This window comes from Aythya ferina (assembly GCF_964211825.1).
Source record: "Aythya ferina genome assembly, chromosome: 2".
NCBI lineage: Eukaryota > Metazoa > Chordata > Aves > Anseriformes > Anatidae > Aythya > Aythya ferina.
Window position 1 is genome coordinate 53713626 of NC_140297.1, and position 20040 is coordinate 53733665.

A 20040-nucleotide genomic window follows, 5' to 3' on the forward strand; every position below is an offset into this window, starting at 1 on the left:
CTCCTCCATGTAATCAACTAAAGACGAAAACCAGCCTTAAGTTTGTCTCACGATGCTTGGAAACACTAAACCCAACGGCGTTTCACAGACTCCAGTCCTTCCAACCTTCTATTTCTTTCTTTAACGACAAAGCTCTGAGAGGGACCGTGGGGGAAGCTTCCAGTCAGGCAGCGTTGGGGCCGCTCGGTGGAGGCGGGGGAGCGCCGGCTGGGTCCTCGCTGAGGCGGCGTCGCGGCTGTGACAGGGCGGGAGCAGCGCGGGGGGCCGGGGGGCACCATGATGCCGGGGGAGACGCCGCCGCCGCCGCCGGCCGGCACCGCCGCCACCGCCACCACCGGGGGCTGCGCCAACTGCGGGGTCCTGCAGCAGGTACCGGCCGCCGGCATGGAGCCGGGGGGCCCGGGGCGGGCTGCGGGATGAGGGACGGGTGGGTGGTGGTGGTGGTGGTGGTGGGGTGTGGGGGGCTGCCGGCGCGGCGGGGGATGCGGTGCGGTGCGGTGTGCGGCGGAAAAGTGGCTCGTGTCTTTGCATCGCAGGCTCTGCGGCATGGCTAGGAGGACCTGCTAGCGAATTTTGCGTCGTATCCTTTCCAGGCTGCTTCGGTGCGGTGGGAGGAGGCTGCCCGCCGCCGCTCCTTAAAGCGCTTTAAAACCAGAGTGTCGGGTTTTATATATATATACACACATATATAGCGTAGCTCTTTGGGTTATCATTGCTTCCCCTTCAGATGAAGAGAAGGCCCAGCTGAGGGTTCATAGGTGTTCAAACACACCTAGAGTTGCTACAATTGATGAGGCTGGGAAATCTGTAACCTTGAATGAACTAGATGCCGTTCACTGGAAATACTCCTCCAAAGCTCAATTTCACTTTTGAGAGGAAAAAAAAAAAAAAAAAAAAAGCTTAATTTCACTTTTGAGAGAAAAAGCATTAGTGATTTTTGTATATAATCCAACACAAAAGCAGAGTTTGAAGAGCTACTATAGTAAGGCCTCATCTAAGCATGCATACTTCCATGCGGAGTCTACATTCTATATATATATTTGTACACAAACCCTAAAGTTGACACATATTTTAGTAAATGAAAATTTATCCTGTAAGAGAAGTCACAAAACCAGATTATTGTTCTGTGTAGACCAGCAGCAGTCAGGTCAGGGGGTGTTTGCAGCGTGTGGTACTGTTTTTGGTGTGGAACTTCTTTACCGACTTGAGACTCTTCCTTACAGAATATAAATGAATATGTAGCAGCATTAGTTGCACTGAAGCAAAAACTGATCAATGGCGAGTAAGTACAATTGCACGAGTGTATTGTTGTTGTTACTGTTCTTAATTTCTTTAAGTAATACGGCAAGTATGCTTTGTGGGATGTAGATATTCATTACTGCACAAAACTAAATCATCCTCTAAATGCAAGTAACTTTTTCAGTAACAGATCTTAAATCTAGATTTAAAGGCTTCTTTATTCTCCCTAAAACATCTTGATGTAGTAGTAGCAAAAACAAGGATATATTTATGTAGCTATGTACCTTATTTATTATTATGATCAGGTATTTAGCAGAAGAAGCTCTTTGAAGGGACTTATTTCATTTTGTCTGTTGCTGACCGTGTAGTATGAGAACCAAAAGTTAAGCACAGGTGTATACATACCCTTTCAAGAAAACCTAATCTTTTCAGGTATGAAATGCTGCTGGAGTGAAATATCAGAATATGTAAAAGTGAGGCTGTATGACGGTCAGAACAATAAGGTTCTAAAATGTTTTCTTAGTTCTAAAATGTTTCCTTAGTTCTCTTCTGGGATTGCTTCCACTTCTCAATAACCATCAACATAAAACATGTTACATATACATTCATATCATGGCGTGATATCCTTGCCATGTCTCCTAATGGTTATGGCTTATTTCTTAAGTACCCTTTCCCAGATAAATGTAAATCTGGCTTTAGCTAATCTAGTTTCCAGAAAGGATTTAAGAGAGTCCTCACTGTTTAACTGAGACCCTTTTATTCAAAACTCCTTTACTGTTTGTGCTTTCATAGATTACTTTTCCTACCCTGAAATTTTGAGTCCTTCATCCTGCCTGTGCACTCAGGTCCTGTGGGATTTACCTCTGCTCTACCTAGTTGCAGCCCAGCCACTTTCTTTTTTGCCTTACTTGATGACTCTTTAACTGTTGCAAGAGAAAGTAATGCAGCACTCTCTGCGCAGAGGTAACTTCCACTGTTCTCATCCTCGTTCTTCTCTCCATTCTTAAAAGCTGTAAAACGTGAAGAAAGGAGGGAATAGCTGTCCGTGGTGCTATCCCTTGGGCCACCGTACACCTTGGGTCAGAATAGATGTTATAGGTGTTATACTCCAATGGCTTCTAGGAGAATAGTGTAAATATTAAAGCATTTTAGAGTCTTTTGAATTATTTTTCTTCCATTCTTTCCTAGGAAGGCATTCTTTTAAGTTTGGAAACTAGGATTTACGTTGGTGATAAACATATACATACATACATATATATGTAAACACACAGACACATACATGCCCATATATATACACACACACCATCTTTACCCAAATAGTATGTTTCCTTTCTTATTTTCTTTTTTTTTTTTTTTTTTTTTTTGAAAGCTGAAAATAGTTATTAGCTTCATCTAATTGTTAGCTGTTTGGTTGTATTTTCATTTTAAAGAAGTCTGATTTGAGCTTTGAGTGGCTTGATGAAACAAAAGGGTTATGTTGACTTCTATCAGAAAATGCAAACCAATCTTTTATTTCCTGCATTTATCTATAAAGCAAAAGGAAAGGTATCTTAGGATGTAATTGTTGAAATCATCTGAGAAAGTGACTAGTACAGTTGTTTTTTATGACTAATGTTTTGTTTTTCTTGCAGTCGTTTGCTGACCGAGTATCAACAGAAATGCACTGATATCCTTTATTTTTCTAAAAGCTTTCTTACAGAATTAGTGTATTTATCATTTCTTTCACAGAATTAGTATATTTTTTAACATTTCTAATAAGGGGGCCTGAGGGTTTTTATTTAAAGCTCAATTTAAGAGAGGGTGCCTCTCTAGTAAAGAACAGACTGGAGAATTAAAGAAAATAGAGCTTTGGAACTAAGCTTATGTACTTAAGGTCTGGGTGTGTCTCATATATGGTTTAACGTGGACTATTTCAAATGTGCATTGCTGATAATGACTCAGTTTTTTTTCAAGCAGAAGAAGCCCTGCTTATTCACTTCAACATACGGAAATGTTTTTGTTAAATACATGACATAACACAAACACATAATTCGCTTGTTGGGTGGAAGTCATTATTAAATATTTGTTTACAAGTGGCAATTGGACTGAAATATACTTAAGGAAGTAGGGCAGACTGTTTTAAATTTCAACCTTAACAAGAGATTACAGCTTCAGTTTGCTGAAAGGTAAGTTTGATCTGAACTGTTTACTATATCTTCAATGTTCTCTGTGTCTTGGACAGTTTCAGTTGTCTGCTGCAATGGTTCTCAGTCTACACTGAACTATTAAACTGGTCCTTTCTTTTGGCATGCCTCTTAGGCCACAGTTAGCAAAGATGCCCTTGAGGGGGGAAATCTGCCCTGCCTTGTACATGTGTGAAATACTTCTCCTGGCACTGTAGTGCGTAAGAGCCTGAAATGACTGAATGGAAATGCAGAGCTCGTCTTTTGGTGGTGGTTAAATATAAGCCTATTTGGGGAGACCCTGTTTGCCTGAAGTATTTTGACTTAGAGTTTGTGATTGGGTACCCTTACTTGCTCTACTTATTAATAGAGGAAAAGACAGCACATCATCCTTACAGACTTCGTGTCCTGCCTGCTGAAAAGTCCCATGGTTGGACTCTGCTCTAAATTTGTGACACTGCTTCCGTGGAGACACTTTTTCCTGATGCTTCAGTGTATGTAGCTGGGCTGTACTCTTGTGTAGTGCAGGCAGTCTGCCCACTTTCAACTTTAGGCTCCATTTAATGTTTCAAAATCAGATCTTGAATATTCTTTGAATGTAAAATGTTAGATGGAAGAATGAGAACACTTAGGCTCTTAAAGCGTTTGGGTATCTGTCAGAGGTTTTTTCCATAGGGAAAAGCAAAATACTTGGAAGTTTGCCTGAAGAATCAGAACACTGAGTTTAGGCTTTAAAAGTGCACATATTTTTTGGCAGTTTTAAAAAATTTAAATAACATTTCCTGTTTCAGAGAGATCTCTGCTCTACGTTGCCAAGTGGAGCAGATGCTGCAGAAAATCCTGCCTCTGGAAAAGGGCCAGGAAGAGTTGGGTTCCTTGAAAGCAGAGTTGGAAGAGAAAAAGGTGTGCTTGTAAGGTTTAAATAACTTGCACTTACTCTGTTGAAGGAAATAAACATATTTAATGCTCATCTTAATGAGGCAGGTTTTAATGAGCCCAGTTACTTCCAGCTTGTTGGATAGGGAGTTCTGGTTTTAGGTAAAACAAATTAAACCTTAGCAAGTTTCAGATAAGGGAAAAAGTTCAGGCTTCTGTAGTTCCTATGATTTTTGATCATATTGTTTTTTATTTCATTATTTAGGAAGGAAGGAGGTATAGTCAAATTCCTGTGTATTTCTGTTTCAGTACTACTAGATTACTTAATTCTCCATGATGTGTACTGGTAAAAAGGTGCAAAGAAAGTCTATCCAGAATAGTTAGTGCTTTGCTTCTTTTACAGTTTTGAACATACGCTTTTATATTATTAGCTACTTGATTTTATTCCTAATTTCTCTCCCATGTCTAAATTGAAATCTAGTCTTCTGCAGAAAAAAAATTGACTGTTCAATTCCCCTTAATACAGATATTTACTAGACATTAACTATTACTTCTGCCAAAAATAAACCCACCACCTTTTATAGTTTAATTCCGATATAAAGTAGAGAATTAACATCTGCTGTGTCACTATACATAGTTTTTCTTCTGTGTTAGACTTGACTTTTATCTTTAAATTTTCTTCCCTCAGCAAGCATTGATAGTTGATGTCCTGATGGAATTTGCTCAGAAGTAGGGTTACGTATATGATGGTGTATAGTAGCTGTGCACTTGACTTGAGCTTTGAGTTACAGTCCAAATAGGTCTTGGAAGCACATACTCAAAAGATGCATATATATATATTCTTGCTATAAATTTTACCTTTAAAAATGCAAGTTAACATGACTTTTTAATTTTTTTATTGTTTTTTCTCATTGGATACACTTTTTTTGCTTTGCAGCTGTTTTCATTAGAATAGTTAAAATGCTATATTTATTTCCATCTCCTTCATAAGGACATGTTTTCATTGTGCATTCTTTTTTTTTCACAGAGTTCTCTCAAGATTTATCAGGAGAGTCAACTGGAATATGTTAAAATTAAAGAAGAAATAGTAAAAAGCGATGCTGTGTGAGTGATACTCTGTGTTTGTTTGTTTGTTTTTTTAACAAATTGTTTTTCCAATAACAAGTCACTCAGAGGCTTCCTTAGCTGGAGCTTATGCGTGATTGTCATGTCTTACAGCTGTTGATGGACTTTGTAAATAATTTGTCTAGTTGTGTTTTAATGGTCCTAGCCTCTAAATCAGCTGTGGAAGGGAACTGTGACTTCTCAGTGTTGTTTGGAAAGCTCCTTATAAACTCAAAAGGGAACCAGCCAGTATACAGCTGGGTGTTGTGAATTTGTAGTTGCAGTAACTTTCCTCCATGTACATCGCTTCACATTTATTAACACTAATGCTTACTTTCTGCTACTTCTTGTAGTCAGCTTTGATTTCTGATGTGTTCCAGCATGCATCCCAATGGGACTTCATTGATTACTCCTTCCTTTGGTTTTTCCTTCCTTGAAGGAACTCAAGACTATCATTTTTGATGTTCCTAAGTTATTTTGTTATTACCAACATGTTTAGGGAAGTGATTCTTCCCCTTTTTCCAGCACTAGTGGGGCCACACCTGGACTACCGTGTCCTGGATTCCCTAGTACAAGACAGACATGGATGTACTGGAGATAATTCCAGTGAAGGGCCACAGAGATGAGTGAGGAACTGGAGCATTCACTGAGAACCTCATGTGATATATTCTTGTGTCTTTCATGCCTTGTGAAGCACATGGTACTCACAAATACAGCAGCAAGCTCCTATCATGCAAAAGATTGTAAACGCAGTCTGTCACTGTTGTCACTTCTTGTTGCCACTTCTGCCAGACTGCACGTTTTTGCACATTTAAGTACTCTGTTCTGTAAGCTTGAAGGAATTCATAACACATCTTCCAATTTTAAGAGCAGCAGAGAGCATTGTTGACTTAATCTCAGGAGGAAACTGACAACCCGGGTGTCCAGGCAATGTAGCCTGCCAATATAGATACATATCCTATCCCCTATTTGTCACTCATATCGGTGAGAAGGAGGAGGACACAGGAGCTGATCAGACAGACTGGTCAGCCTCACATTGATCCACAGCAAGGTGGTGGATCAACTAGTCCTGGAAGCCATTTCCAGGCACATGAAGGACAAGAAAGTGTAGTCAGGTTGGATTCAGCAAGGGGAAGTCATGTTTGATCAACCTGACAAGCTTCTCTGATGGCCAGATGGACGAGGGGAGAGCAGAGACTATTGTCTACCTGGACTGCAGTAAGGCCTTTGACACTGTCCCCCCATAAGATCCTTACAGACAATCTGTTGACGTTTGGGAGAGATGGGACAGGCAGTGAGGTGGGCTGAAAACTGGCTGAATGGACAGGCCCACAGGGTGGTGACCAGTGTCACGAAGTCTAGTTGGAGGACAGTAACTAGCAGTATACCTCAGGGGCCATTACTGGTTCCAGTTGTGTTTAACATCTTCATTAATGACCTGGATGATGGGGCAGAGCATACCCCCAGCAAGTTTGTAGACGACACAAAACTGGGTGATCTCTTCTGTGATTCTGTAGCTAATTCATGCACATTTGGTGTTGAGGCTGTTTTAGCAGTCAATCACATGTGTTTGCAAGCTGGGTTTCTTCACTCCACAAGTGGAACTCTAGTGAATTGTTCATACAGTGAATGTTAATCTACAGTTACTGTAGAATAATTTAGGTTAAAAACAATCAAATGATCTCCAAAGTCCCTTGGTCCAGTCTGCCAGTCAGAGCCAGCTTTAAAGTTGGGTTGCTTAGGCCATTGTTTAGTTGAGATTTGAATGCTTACAAGGATGGTAATTCCTTTCTGAAGTTACAAGAACCATGATAACTTGAGATAAATCATCTAGCGTGTCCACTGTTAAGAAGATTCTCAATATGAAATCATTTCTGTAGAGGAGATTTGAAAGAAGTGTTCGAAACTAAGTCTGTTCCAGAAGTAAGGTTGCTCATTTAATTAAAAGTTCATATTCGCTCTACTGATAAAAAAAGATATGACAGACACAGGTTTTTTTCCTTTTTTATTTTTAGTTGTTGAGTATTGTAAATATAATCACATTATATTTGCTGTAGTTTATAATACTGTATGTATTCTTCTGAATGCAATTTCTGTTAGCGTAGCATTCTGTCAGATGAAGATGTGCATGCATCTTGAAGGTCAGAGAGGAGCTTGAGTTGTGTAGCATAAGAGGAATTCTGTCCAAATGCATCATCTAGAAAATTTGCTTTTTTAATTATTAGAGTTAACATTTTTTTCTTTATATAATTGCATAGATTGATAAAATTAGTATACCACTATAAAAGTAATAAAAAATAATTAATAATTATAACTGGTGAAAACAGGAAGTCAAAAGGTAATTAAAGCACTTATAAAAGTAATTCTATGGCAAATATAGTTGCAATGATAAAATGTTGGCATTTATTGGCTGTCTGGTTACTCAGGTTCTTATCTGTTTGTAAATGCATTACTTCTGTGCATTTGTCAGAAGACAACCTACAGAAAACTGTAAGTTCGTTACCTGTTATTTTTGAAAGACATCTTCCCCCCCCCCTTTTTTTTTCCTTTTGCACTTCAAAGATGTCTTAAAATGATTATTTTTTATGAAATTCTCACCTGTGGCTTGACTGTCGAAGCAGTCATCTGAGTATAAGGAGAATTAATTATGACCCTGTTCAGGCAGAAAAGGCCTGAGAGCATCAGTCTGTCTTTTAAGTTCAAGTACTTTTACTGCTAAACATTCCAAAGGTGGTTAGTTGGTGATAATTAGTTAGTTGGTTAGTTCTCTGAGTGGTTTCTCAAATGCCCTCCAGTTAACATCTGAAATGCTGATTAAAGCTTCCACATCCTGAAGGGCTAAGGCTGCAAATCTTAGTCTGTTATAAAAGCTGTAATGTGAGGAATGGATGAACAGTATTGATCTTCATCAAAGTGATCTGTGAGCATTGGCAGTATGTGTACTTTTTTTTTCTTTTTTTTTCCAGTTCTGTTTGTTTTGCATATAATGTGGGGTTGGAAGTGCTGAATTAAGAAGTTTAGGCTGAATAATTGGTTTTGTTTTTGAATTTAGCAAACAATAGGATATTCTGAACAAGAATCCATAGGACATAAGTGATGCTGAAGACTATTCCCGAGGATGTCATTGCTAATGATTATAAACAAAGTTTAATTGTTTTTAAGGAATAAGACTAACCTGTCTGCGTTTGGTTGACCCTGGCTGGCTGCAATGTGCCCACCACGTTGCCGTCTCACTCCCCCCTCCTAACAAGACACAGGGAGAGAATACAGTGAAAAGAAACTTGTGTGTTGAGTTAAGGACAAAAAGATCACTCACCAATTATTATCATGGGCAAAACAGACTTATTGGCAAATTAATTGAATTAATAGCAGCATAGTGTAGTGAGTAATAAAAACAAAACTAAAAACATTGTCTCCCCACCCCTCTCCTCCCAGGTTCAGCTTCACTTCTAATTTTTCTACCTCCTTTCCCCACAAGTGGCACAGAGGAGATAGGGAATGGTTATGGTCGGTTCATAACTCTTTCTCTGCCACTCCCTCCTCCTCACATACCTCATGTGCTCCAGCGTGGGGTCCCACTCATGGGGTACAGTCCTTTGTGAACTGCTCCTAGATGAATCCATTCCACAGGCTGCAGTTCTTCAAGAATTGCTCTATTTTGAGTCCTTCCCATGGGATGCAGTCCTGCAGGGTCCCCCACAGGCCACAATGTGGATATCCACTCAGGTGTAGTTATCCATGGGCTGCAGGCGGACAGCCTCCTTTTCCATGGTCTCCACAAGCTGCTGGAGAATACTTTGCTCCAGCACAGGGAAGACCTCCCTCCCCTCCTCCTTCACTGACCTTGGTGTCCACAGGGTTGTTTGTCAGATTTTTCTTACTCCTCTCTCTCACGGTTGCTGCACAGTGTTTTTCACTCTTTTAAATGTGTTATCACAGAGGTGATAGTGTGTGGTTCAGCTGTGCCCTGCAGTGAGTCTGTGTTGGGGCTGGCTGGAACTGGCAGTGTCTGACATGGGGACAATGTCTGGTCATTTCTCACGGAGGTCACCCTGTCCCACTACCAAAACCTTACCAAGTAAACCCAATGCATCATTACATCACAGAAATGCAAAACAAAACAAAACAAAAAACAAAAGCAGTTTTCTCAGGATGTTTTTGTTGCTACAAGTTGTAGCTGAAGTTATATGCCTGGATTAGCAGACTGACTCACTTAAGAAAAGAGCAGACTGCCTCTGTAACAGATGTGGCTGTTGTAAGAATGTCATCAGCATGCTGCTGATTTAAGTTTTCAAATTCAGGGGCATATTGGTCTCATAGGCCCTGAATTTATGAAGCGTTCTTTCTCTGAAATGGCTACATGGGTTTTCTGGTGCTTTTTCATACAACGTTATCCTATTCAAAAAATGATCTGTTAATGTCTTCTTTTTAACAGGAGAAAGAAACTGGAAGCAAAAGTGAAGAAACTTGAAGGTAACTTTCTATATTGTGTCACCAGTGCTGTCATCCTGTTCCATTTCCTGATTCCTTTTGCATCCAAAAAAGCAATTGAAAAAGTTAAAGAAAAACTAACTCTGAGGCCCCGGGGAGCAAGACAAGTCAGTACTCTCTGTGCTGCTTAGCCTCTGAAATACACCCGCCATTCTGCAGAATATTTTCAATAGAGTATATCAGGCTCATTGTGTAAATCAAGTTTGAAGGAAACCTTAAAGGATGTAAGCTGACCAACCTGTAGGCAATTTGATCCATTTCCAGGTTGCCCTCATGGTGAAAAAGCTTTTCCTTACCACCAGTTAGAACCTCTCATGTCTCATCTTCCCACCATGGCCCACTGAACGTACTGGTTCTGTCTTCTTGATACCTTGTAGGTGTAGGAAAGCTGTTCTTAGATCCTTTCAAAGCTTTTTCTTCTCAAGCTAATCAAGTGTAGTTCCTTGAACCTGTCTTCACAGGGCAAGTGCTCCGGTGCACCAATAATCTTGATAGGATTCTTCTACTTGTATTTATATTCATATTTAAAGATGTAGTGATCCTGACATATTTGCTGATTTGTAAATATTCTGGCAGTTACAGTGTTGTTTTGTTTTTTCAGTTTGGTTTGGTACAGCTGTGCTTACCACAGTTTAAATATCCATATACCTTAAAACATTATTTTTTGTTAACTGGCCACAACAAACTGAGTGACTTGTGTCTTAATGTTAGAAGCCCCCAAAATCCTACTGGAAAGTACAGGTAGTTTGGAGTTCCTGTACATGGCAGCAAGGTTTTTATACCTTCTAGCCCCAAATGCAAATTCTGGCAGAGCTACAACATATTACTGTTAGATAGTTTGTATTTTTCCCAGTTCTAGTGGCTGGTTTATCTTTTGTCAGTCCTGATTTTTTCCCCATGATTAGTTCTTGTCAGCCTACCACCTGATCTGCCTTTTAATGGTCTTCTCTTCGGGATGTTGTCTTCTGTGACTTGACCTGGTCAGCAGACAGGTTCCAACTCTCTTTGCTCTCTGCATATAAGTCACCAAGCTGATTTTCACAAAGCTCTTTCAAGCATCCCCATGGCTTATGAATTTCCCCAAGAACCTCACTTATCTGCTATAGCCTGTTTATTCCCACCCATTTGCACTCTCTCAAGGTTGATGCTAGATATTGAGAGTTAGAGTACTCTATGCCTATCTGTGCTACCTATAGTAGTGCTACCTACATTTTGTAATGCAGTTGGCTGTAGTGTTTTCATCTTTGAACCAGAACCTCTGTTCTAAGTAACAGAATGAAGCATGTGAAAAAACATTGACTTCACTCCTAATTTTGCTCCCGTTTTTACTTAGTGTATGTTGTTCTTAAGTACAATGTGAAACACTCTTGTTTCTTGCCTGTAAGTTGAAAAAGCAATAAATGTATTTTAGTAGTTTAGAACACGAGATACGCAGATAGAGAAAAGATACATGTATGAGTTGTGCTTAACGTTTGAAGTCTTGATGAGCTAAAATAAAACTTCAGTACATTTTTCATGCTCCTTTTTTTCTCATAATATGATGTGCAAACTAGTAACCAGTAGTAGTTAAAGTAGTTTCTTTGTTTAGTGTCTAACTGGAATTTTGGTTCTCTCTTTTGAAGAGGCTGCAACAAAACATAGTCAGGACTTTAAACTATTGAAATCTGAAAAGAAAAAGCTTGAAAAGGAACTAAAGAAGGCACAGGTAAGACTTTCCTGTTTTGTAGGTGTCGTTTTCTTGAGTACTTCTGGAAGAAAAAAAAAAAAAAGCAAGTTGTAATACAGACATTGAAATAGTGAAAGTTCATTTGTTGGGGGTATTGAGTAAATAAACATAGCAATTCACCTTAAGAGATGGTGAATTTTGAAACTGAGGCATGACATTTGAAATGTAGATTTAGATTTCATGGTAATTTAGGTCATTTTCTACAAGCTGAGTATTGAATGAAAAATTAACAGTAGTTATTTTTAACAGGGAAAACTTGATGGTGTTCTTAAAGAGAAGTGCAGAAAGGGTATGTACTCAGTTTTGATTACCTTCAGATTTATGTGTGTTAACAATTCCATTTGAACACTTCCTTTTCTCTTCTACTTCTCAATAGTTAAACATGCAGAGACCCAGAGTTCAAGTGAAGATCTTAAAACAGATATTGACAAAGGTAAGATTTTTGCAAGGCCTGTCTCTATGCAGACCAAACCATTATGAATTAACTGTAAGACTTCTGGAAAATTGCTTATTCTCTTCCTTGGGTTTTTTAAAGCATTTGAAGCTCTTGGAGTTACACTCTTATAGCAATTCTGTTAGTATCCTCTGTTGTCAAGAGTAGATGTAGTTGATAGAAATATATGCCATTGAGGGAAGAATGTAATAGATGAATATTTTAACTTTTGCAATAAGAAAGATAATTGATTCATTAAAATGACTACGGTCTACCCCATGTGTATGCACAGCAGTTTGATTTGCAATTATAAACCAGAATGCAAACACTGAAAAACAAACAAACAAACAAACAAACAATCCCACTGTCTTGCAGCTCAACAACATCATAAAAGTATGCAAAGCAAAAGAGACAAGATAGTGTAATCTGTTACAAAGTCTGTGTGGGGCTCTCTAATTCAAGTGGAAAGCCAGGATGTATAGTTTTTTTTCTATACTATTCTATTTTTTATTTATTTGTAATGATGTACAATATCTGCTACAAATTATCCAAACCTAATGGCACAATGGAGCTAACTGATTCAAAACTTCCTCTAAAGTACTAAGGGCAGATAGAGGCCAAGCTTTAAGCAACCATATTTTTGTATTTCTACACTTTTTAAAATACTACTTTTATATTGTCTAGAAAATTCTGAAGATTATTTGCAGGCAAAAGACAAACTTCTGCTTTCCGTGTCCTGCTTTTCAGTGCTTGCATTTTGTTTTTTGCGAAAATTAAAATTCTATAAAAAGAGTAGACCTTCTGGTTGTTTCTGGGTCTTCACATGTTTTTGCTGCCTTTTGGATTGTCCTGAATTGGAATCCAATTTCAGCATTTAACTTTTAATTTAGTTCTTTTTCTTCCTCGCAAGCTAAAATGCCCAGTTGTCTTAATTTTTGTGTATATTTAGTTGTAGGCATGTCTGTGTTTTGAGTAAGAACAAAGAAAAAAAATCTAGGCTCTCTGAGCCACTGAAGTTTTCCTCAATTTATAAAAACATTTTGTTTAACAGAAAAAATAAAATTCTTGTTGGAAGAACTCTGGATGTGCATTGACAGTGCAAAAGGAAAAAGAGAGAAGCGGGAAAATGATCCTATCTTGGGTGAGATGTCATGTCAGGTATTGGAATTCTGTTGAAGCTGTCTCTTTTTTAATTAAAAATAAATAAATATTGGTACCTTCTTTCTTCAGCTTCTGCTCAGGATAAGGCATGGCCTGAAAAAAGAAGACTGTTTATTACAGAAGGTAGGTTCCAGTAAATGTAAATGCGTTAGTATGCAAATTCCTTGGGTGTAGCCTTATCATCAGATTGGGTACTGTTTGTGTAACACTTTTTGGATAGACTTAAATACTTTTATTTGTGATTGTCTGGTCAAGTACATGTGTGAATAGAATATTTGAAAATAATTGCAAATTTTAATTTGAACAGCCAGTTATGCTACATTGCTCTTATAAACAAAACCCAATTTTAATCTGCTGTTACAGTTCAGAAATCAAATTCTTAGAAATAGTCAAAGCAGCTGATAGTCAATGTAGTCAAAACATACCTCTCATGTTTGTACCTTAGTTATTATAGCACGATAAATTCTTTTTGGTCCTAAACAAACACATGGTAACATAATTACATTGTAAAATTTAAGAAGCTCTTACGACTATTTTGTTCATTCATATCTTCCTGAATTATATAATGGTGCATTAATTTTCAGATTCATGATACAGAGCAACATAATGTATAATTTTGTAACAAAATACTCAGTATAATTCTAAAAAATAATCTGAACAGTTATCCATATACACATTGAGAAAAAACCTCAGTGCTTTAACATCATAGAACAGATGTTGTTTTCCTTCTGCCCTCAAGAGCAATAGATACCTTGAAATTGGATTGATATTTCTGTAGTTGCCTCTCCAGAGCTTGCAATTGGATTGATATTTCTGTAGTTGCCTCTCCAGAGTGTACTTATCAATCTTTAATTTTTCTTTTATTTGCTCTACCATTTTTTTTTTTCTGTAGTTCAGGTTGTAGAGATACTGTATGGAATAAGTACACTGCATTATTAAGAGCTTTGAAAGTGAACCATTGTGCTGTTTCCCCACCCCATTAAATCTGAAACTCTGCTACAAGTCTAGACCCTGATGAATCTGGTTTTAGGTTGTATTCCAAAGGAATTGACTTAGGAGGTACCAAAATATAAGGACAGTATCTTAAGCCAGTTTATCAATTTCATCCCGACCAATTCAATGCAGCAAATCTGTGGCTTCAAGCTCCAGAACTGAGCTAGACAGTTGTCCCCTGATATCCTGAACTTGATTTCTTGATCAAGGCTCAATCAAATGACAAGCAAAATCAACTCTGAGGGGTATCAGATCCCCTTCTCATCCACCACAAGGAGAACTTCAGATTCCAGATCTCCTGTTGCATCTTTCCTATTCACATCTTCTAAAGGAGAACTATGATTTTTTTTTTCTCCTCTTGAAGCCCAGGACAGCCATCTTATTCTGTCTTTCAGTGGCCATTACCTTGGATTTGTATTACCTATCTTAATGATTTTGCCCTAAGTTCTTGTCCAACATTGACATAGTTTCATCTTAGAGAGAAAATCAACTTGCTGGTGATATTGCTGAAGTATTTTTTCCCCAAGAATGTCAGTTCTTCTGTCTGTCTGGATCTATCCTTTTAGGAAGATAACTCCATGGCTGATTTTTTTGTACAGTCAAATGTTTTGTAAAATATCTGTAACAATTAGAGCTTTCTCTGTTCCATCAAAGATGATACCACTTTGAATAACTTCTTTGAAGAACGTGTACATATATGTAAACTGCAAGATTTATCAGGCTTTCCATTCATGTTTTTACAAAGGAACAAACCATTGTGAAAGCCTCAGAAAGCAACGAGGTTTTGCCAAATTTAAATTAAAAGCATTTTGTCTTGGTTTTGGTAATACTTTTATAAATCTTCCAGTAATGAAGTTGGCCATACCTGCAGTTGAACATCAGACCAATAACCTTAGACCATAATTTGAGGTTAATAGGACATTCCTGTTTGTTTGTTTGTTTGTTTTATAAATTTGAAAACCTGTTTCCCGTGTAGTTTGAGAATGAAGCCATCTACAGTTAGAGCAGGCATGTGAAGAAGCATTTGAAGAATCTTGCAGCCCAATGCTGAAGATTTTGTTAATTTGGATTCTCCAACATGCACTGTTTGTATGCAGGCTTATGGTGAGAGGAGATGAGGGAAGATGGGAAGACCACGTCTGGGATGAGCTGAGTCTCTTCAAGTAGTATGTACAACAGGGTTCTGAGCTAAATCTGGCCTGCTACAGAGCTATACCCATTTTATCTGATCTTCCTTTTGGTTTGGATCCCAGGATAGCAGAGAAGCTGCATATAGATGTTAAGAGCAGGGGTGAAAAGGAGCATCTTGGAGGTACCTTGGTATCTGCTTTAATACCAGATTACAGGAGATACAAGGTAGTGGCATTAAATGTAACATACAAAGATAAGACTGAATCCCGAAGGACCTGTGTATGTTTTATGACCTTGAGATTAAAGTCCATATGATGTGAGTGAGTTATTAAGTGGACCTCATTTCTATCTGTAAGACCATAGGAAGACCTCTCAAGATAATATCGTTTTAGGAAATGCAGCCTTGTGCAGTTACTTTCAGGTTTGCAGTGTTCTCCCTAATTATTTGTTTCATATGTATGTGTGTGTAAGTTTGCTGTATTGAAAACTAGAATACTGCTTATAACTATAAAGAATAGCAAGTGTATAAAACACCCTAAAACTCACATAACTGGAGAAGATTTGAAAAATTGAGGCTTGTCAATGTTAGAAAGTTTCTGTGGAGGGATTTTTTATTTTTTATTTTTGTCAGCGAAATACTGCTCTTTGTCCTTGAAAAGCATGCAGTTGCTACTGCCAGGCATTTGCAAACACTGTGCTGATAGTGATGAGTTTTTGCTGTAAACCAGAAGAGATTCTATGGCTTGGAGGTGTTGCCTGATGAGACAATATGAGTTGGTAGTGCATGCTTGCAGCCCAGAAAGCCAACCGTATCCTGGACTGCATCAAAAGAAGCATGAAGAGCAGGTTGAGAGAGGTAATTCTCTCCCTCTGCTCTTCTGAGACCCCACCTTTGAGCACTGTGTTGAGCTCTGGGGCCCCCAGCACAAAAAAGACTGGACATATTAGAACGAGTGCAGAGGAGGGTTGTGAGGATAATCAAAGGGTTGGAGCACCTCTCCTATGAAGAGAGGCTGAGGGAGTTGGGGTTGTTCAGCCTGGAAAAGAGAATGCTCTTGGGAGACCTTATAGTGGTTTTACTGTACATAAAGGTGGCTTGCACAAAAAGTGGGGAGGGACTCTTTGTCAGAGACTGTAGCTATAGGACAAGGAGTAATGTCTTCTATGAATCTAAAAGAGGGGAGATTTAGATTAAATCTTAGTAAGAAGTTCTTCGTTATGGGGGTGAAGAGGTACTGGCATAGGTTGCCCAGAGAAGTTGTGGATGCCCCATCCCTGGAAGTGTTCAAAGGCCAGGCTGGATGGGGCTTTGAGCAACCTGGGTTAGTGGAAGGCGTCCCTGCCCACGGCAGGGGAATTGGAACTAGATGATTGTTAAGGTCCCTTCCAACCCAAACCATTCTGTGATTTGACGGATGGATTACTGTGAGAAAAAAATCCAGCATCTTACTCTGGAAACTGGTCCTTCTTTTTGAGAGGAAAAGAAATCTTGTTTCAGAAATTTACTTTGTTATCTAGGGTTGTGAGAAAATGTAATCAATTGTCCTGCAATGTGGACAATTAGGAACAAATATTTGAATTGCAAAACTCAGTTTATTTTGTTCCAAGACACTTGATGTTAGCATTGGATTGCTTATTTCTATTCTTTCTCCATCATCCATCAAAGACTTATTTCACAGTAGCATGTGGTAGCTTTTGATGTGTTTTCCAGTTCAAAGTAATCTTAACCTTCTCTCAGAAGTGGGGGAAGGCAGCAATGAAAGAGTTTGAAGCTGCTAGATTCCAAGTTGTAGGTCTGAGGACAAAACTTAATCATTTGGATAAGTGGCACTGTGAATGAGTGAGATTCCCTTGGAAAAGTAAAATTTTTTCTTTAAAATAAGGGAGCTTTTCAGGGGATGGTATGGATCAATATTCTAGGCCCTGATGTAGGCACATGACAAATTGTGTGAGGATAGTCGGGATGTAAAGTTCCTTATACTCAGTACTATTGTGTAGTTCAGTGTTCAACGTAAACTCCCCATTTGTCTAATTGAAGTTGTTCTAGGGGGGGAATAAGAAACTCTGTGTTTCTTCCCTCTAAAGTGTGGAGGAACTTAAGAGCTCAGAACTGTTCGGCACAAAGGAGCATGAGAAATCTTCTATATACAGAAAACTACCTTCTGACTCTTCTTTTCTTTCTTCTTGCTAGTGAAGGGTTTCATTTTCCCATGCATGATCTACTGAGACTCAAATAGAAAAGGGAATATGTTTTTCATGATGAGATGAGAAACGTCTGGAAGCTTTATGTGACCATAGCTTATAAATAGCTTTATGAAACGCTGTATGATCTTAGAACTTCTAAGATGTAGCTTTGACTGAAGGAAATATCAGAGCTCATTTATCTTTAAGGAAATTGGCCTTGTAAGGCTCATAAGGCTTAATTGTCCTCTTTTCCTCCTAGTGTCTTTTGTAGCAATCTTGGAAATATATTTTTGATCAGTTTTTCTACTAAAACATTCAGTAAGAGCTACCATGTTAGAACGTGCTTAAAGTTTATTGGGAGACAGATCACTGGAGGTGTGTTTTCACCTGTGGAATTAAATTAGTGCTTTCAAATCTGATACTACCTTTGGTGCTGCTTGATGAGTATTACTGTAAGTTCTAGCAGTGGAGAAATAGGCACAGCAATAATGAAACACACTATTCTATTTTAATTTTCCAGCAGGGGTCAAGTTGTGCCAATTAAATCAGTGTATCCTCTCTTAAAACCATTTTGTTCATGTGTTGTTCCTTATACCATGTAATGGTATGTCAACATACACAGATTTCTTGATCTCTTTCTCGCTTGGATACTGCCACTGCTGTGTCCAATAGTGTTTGTGTACACACAAAAAAAATAGCATATCCAAATGTTGTATAAGAATTACAAGTTCTTTGTCTTTACTGTTTAGACTTCCCTGGAGCAGTATGTTTTGTGTGCATACAGAAAAAATGGATTACCATCTAATAATAAAACGTGGTTTGAAAAGGAACAAAACAAAAGTGTAGCACAGAGAATCTCAGAGAGCATTTGGACATGCTTTCTTGCTGCTAGAATAATTTTATAAAACTGATGCGATTGTGAATCTCTCGGTATTGTTTTTTCTCTAAGTGGTACAAACTCCCGTCCTTAAAAAAACAAACACACATGCACAAAAAAAACAACTCACTTTTAGGAAGGTTTTTTTAAGGGTCCAGCTTAAAGTAGGTTATGTCATTAAAGACAGAATCTTGCATGAGTAGACTGCAGACAGAAATTTAAAAAGCTAATGCTTTAAAAATGTATGCATGTTTAATAATAAAGCCAGGTATATAGTTAAGAACTCCCTTACTCTGTTTATGGCAGGATATAATTGTCATTGGCCTGCACATTATCCTTGAAATACGAAAGTGCAGCTGCTGGCTCAAAGCTGCTGCTTGCTTTAAGCAGAGAGTTACATCCTGATTGGCAAATGCTTGTGTTGCTTTTTCTGAACATCAGTAAAACTGGAAATAAACTGGGCTAAAACTGGAAATAAATCACTGAGCTGGATAGACCCTCAGTCTTATGGCCCTCCCTGGTAGGAAAAATTGGGGAGAATAGTTTTAATGATTGAAGTTGGAAAATATTTTTTTTTGGGTGGGAGTGCTTTGTACCTACATACATCTACATCTTTTTCACGGGGAAAAAAAAAAAGTTGGTTGTAAATAATAACATCTGATCTCTGTATGGAAAATATTTCTGAAAGCATTCTTAAGTGCTTCTTACTACTTGTCTGAGGGAACATCACTTGAAAAGATGGTAATGCAGCCTTATTACTATGGTGTATTAGCTCTATAAGGAAAGATGGGGAGAAAAAATGTGTTAATTTCTTAATATTTGTGTCATAGAAGCTGTACAAAACCATCAAAAGATCAGGAAACGTGATGGCAAAACACTACATTGCTATTCTTCAATAGAAAGTGCTGGGAAGCACAATTCTGTAACAGCCCTGCGACATCATGTGAATACTGAGCCTCTTGGACTTGACCATCTTGAGAACGGGACTGCTGAAGAATGTCTGCAAGGTTGTGAGGATAAAACTGTACCTGTGACAATGCGGACAGATGGGGCATACAGTGGTTCAGACTTCTCTGATCAGGAGCAAAAGGGCCCGGGTGGAAACGTGATGGATATACTGAACTGGGTCAAGCCTCTCCCTGCTCTACTTTCTCCAGTACAGCTTTCACCAGTAGCTGAACAGGTGAGTTCCAGGATTTGTCGGACTTGGCATTAACTTGGTTGTATAATTACAGCAGGAATAACAATTTGATATTCTTGAGCTTTTTTGTGTATCAGTGGTACTTACAGTGATGCACTGAAAGGATCTCTCTATGAGTATTTAGCTCTAGATGTATACTTTTTCACTTTCTAGTGCACTGTCTGTGGAAGGGCATAAACCATAATTTTCTGTAGTAAATTTAAAACAAAGTCAGCCACGTCTCAACTGCTATCTTTTCCTGATGTCACAGACCTACATTCCCAACTCTTGTTGGGTATAAGCATGGTTTTTGTAGTAAACCTCTACAGCTTGAAATTCAAGGGGAACCTACTCAAATGTTATTTTTTCAGTAATCTTAGAATGTCAGTAGGTAGGCAAAGAGGTCTCAATTTTCACAAAGGTGCTTTGTGTTTAGTATGAAGAGCAATGATGGAGAAGGATGTAATTCTGTTATCAGCCTTA

At 38.5% G+C, this 20040-nt stretch overlaps 1 protein-coding gene and 1 long non-coding RNA gene across 5 annotated transcripts in view; one reads left to right on the top strand and one right to left on the bottom strand.

The window, feature by feature from the left end:
• Window positions 1–270: 270 nt before the first annotated feature.
• Window positions 271–20040, top strand: part of ICE1 (interactor of little elongation complex ELL subunit 1) — a 32020-nt gene continuing 12250 nt past the window's right edge. Inside the window, exons 1-14 of one of the 3 annotated variants that reach the window (XM_084511457.1) lie at window positions 302–369; window positions 537–580; window positions 1243–1282; window positions 2871–2905; window positions 3386–3404; window positions 4193–4304; window positions 5305–5381; window positions 9817–9854; window positions 11495–11577; window positions 11848–11887; window positions 11975–12031; window positions 13083–13172; window positions 13262–13315; window positions 19208–19560. In XM_084511457.1, the coding sequence (XP_084367583.1) occupies window positions 4227–4304; window positions 5305–5381; window positions 9817–9854; window positions 11495–11577; window positions 11848–11887; window positions 11975–12031; window positions 13083–13172; window positions 13262–13315; window positions 19208–19560 (870 nt within the window). In that variant the 5' untranslated portion in view covers window positions 302–369; window positions 537–580; window positions 1243–1282; ... (1 more) ...; window positions 3386–3404; window positions 4193–4226. Of the gene's footprint in view, window positions 370–536; window positions 581–1223; window positions 1283–2870; window positions 2906–3385; window positions 3405–4192; window positions 4305–5304; window positions 5382–9816; window positions 9855–11494; window positions 11578–11847; window positions 11888–11974; window positions 12032–13082; window positions 13173–13261; window positions 13316–15292; window positions 15352–19207; window positions 19561–20040 lie in introns of those variants that run through there. The other 2 variants (XM_084511456.1, XM_084511458.1) reach the window with 2 other exon arrangements.
• Window positions 5390–9810, bottom strand: LOC311432878. Of its 2 annotated transcripts, XR_014690398.1 has the most exons (4): window positions 8934–9810; window positions 8557–8624; window positions 7980–8034; window positions 5390–7578 (listed from the first exon to the last, which is right to left on the bottom strand). It is a non-coding gene; the product is annotated as an uncharacterized lncRNA (long non-coding RNA). The 2 variants fall into 2 exon arrangements; XR_014690397.1 differs by lacking the exon at window positions 7980–8034.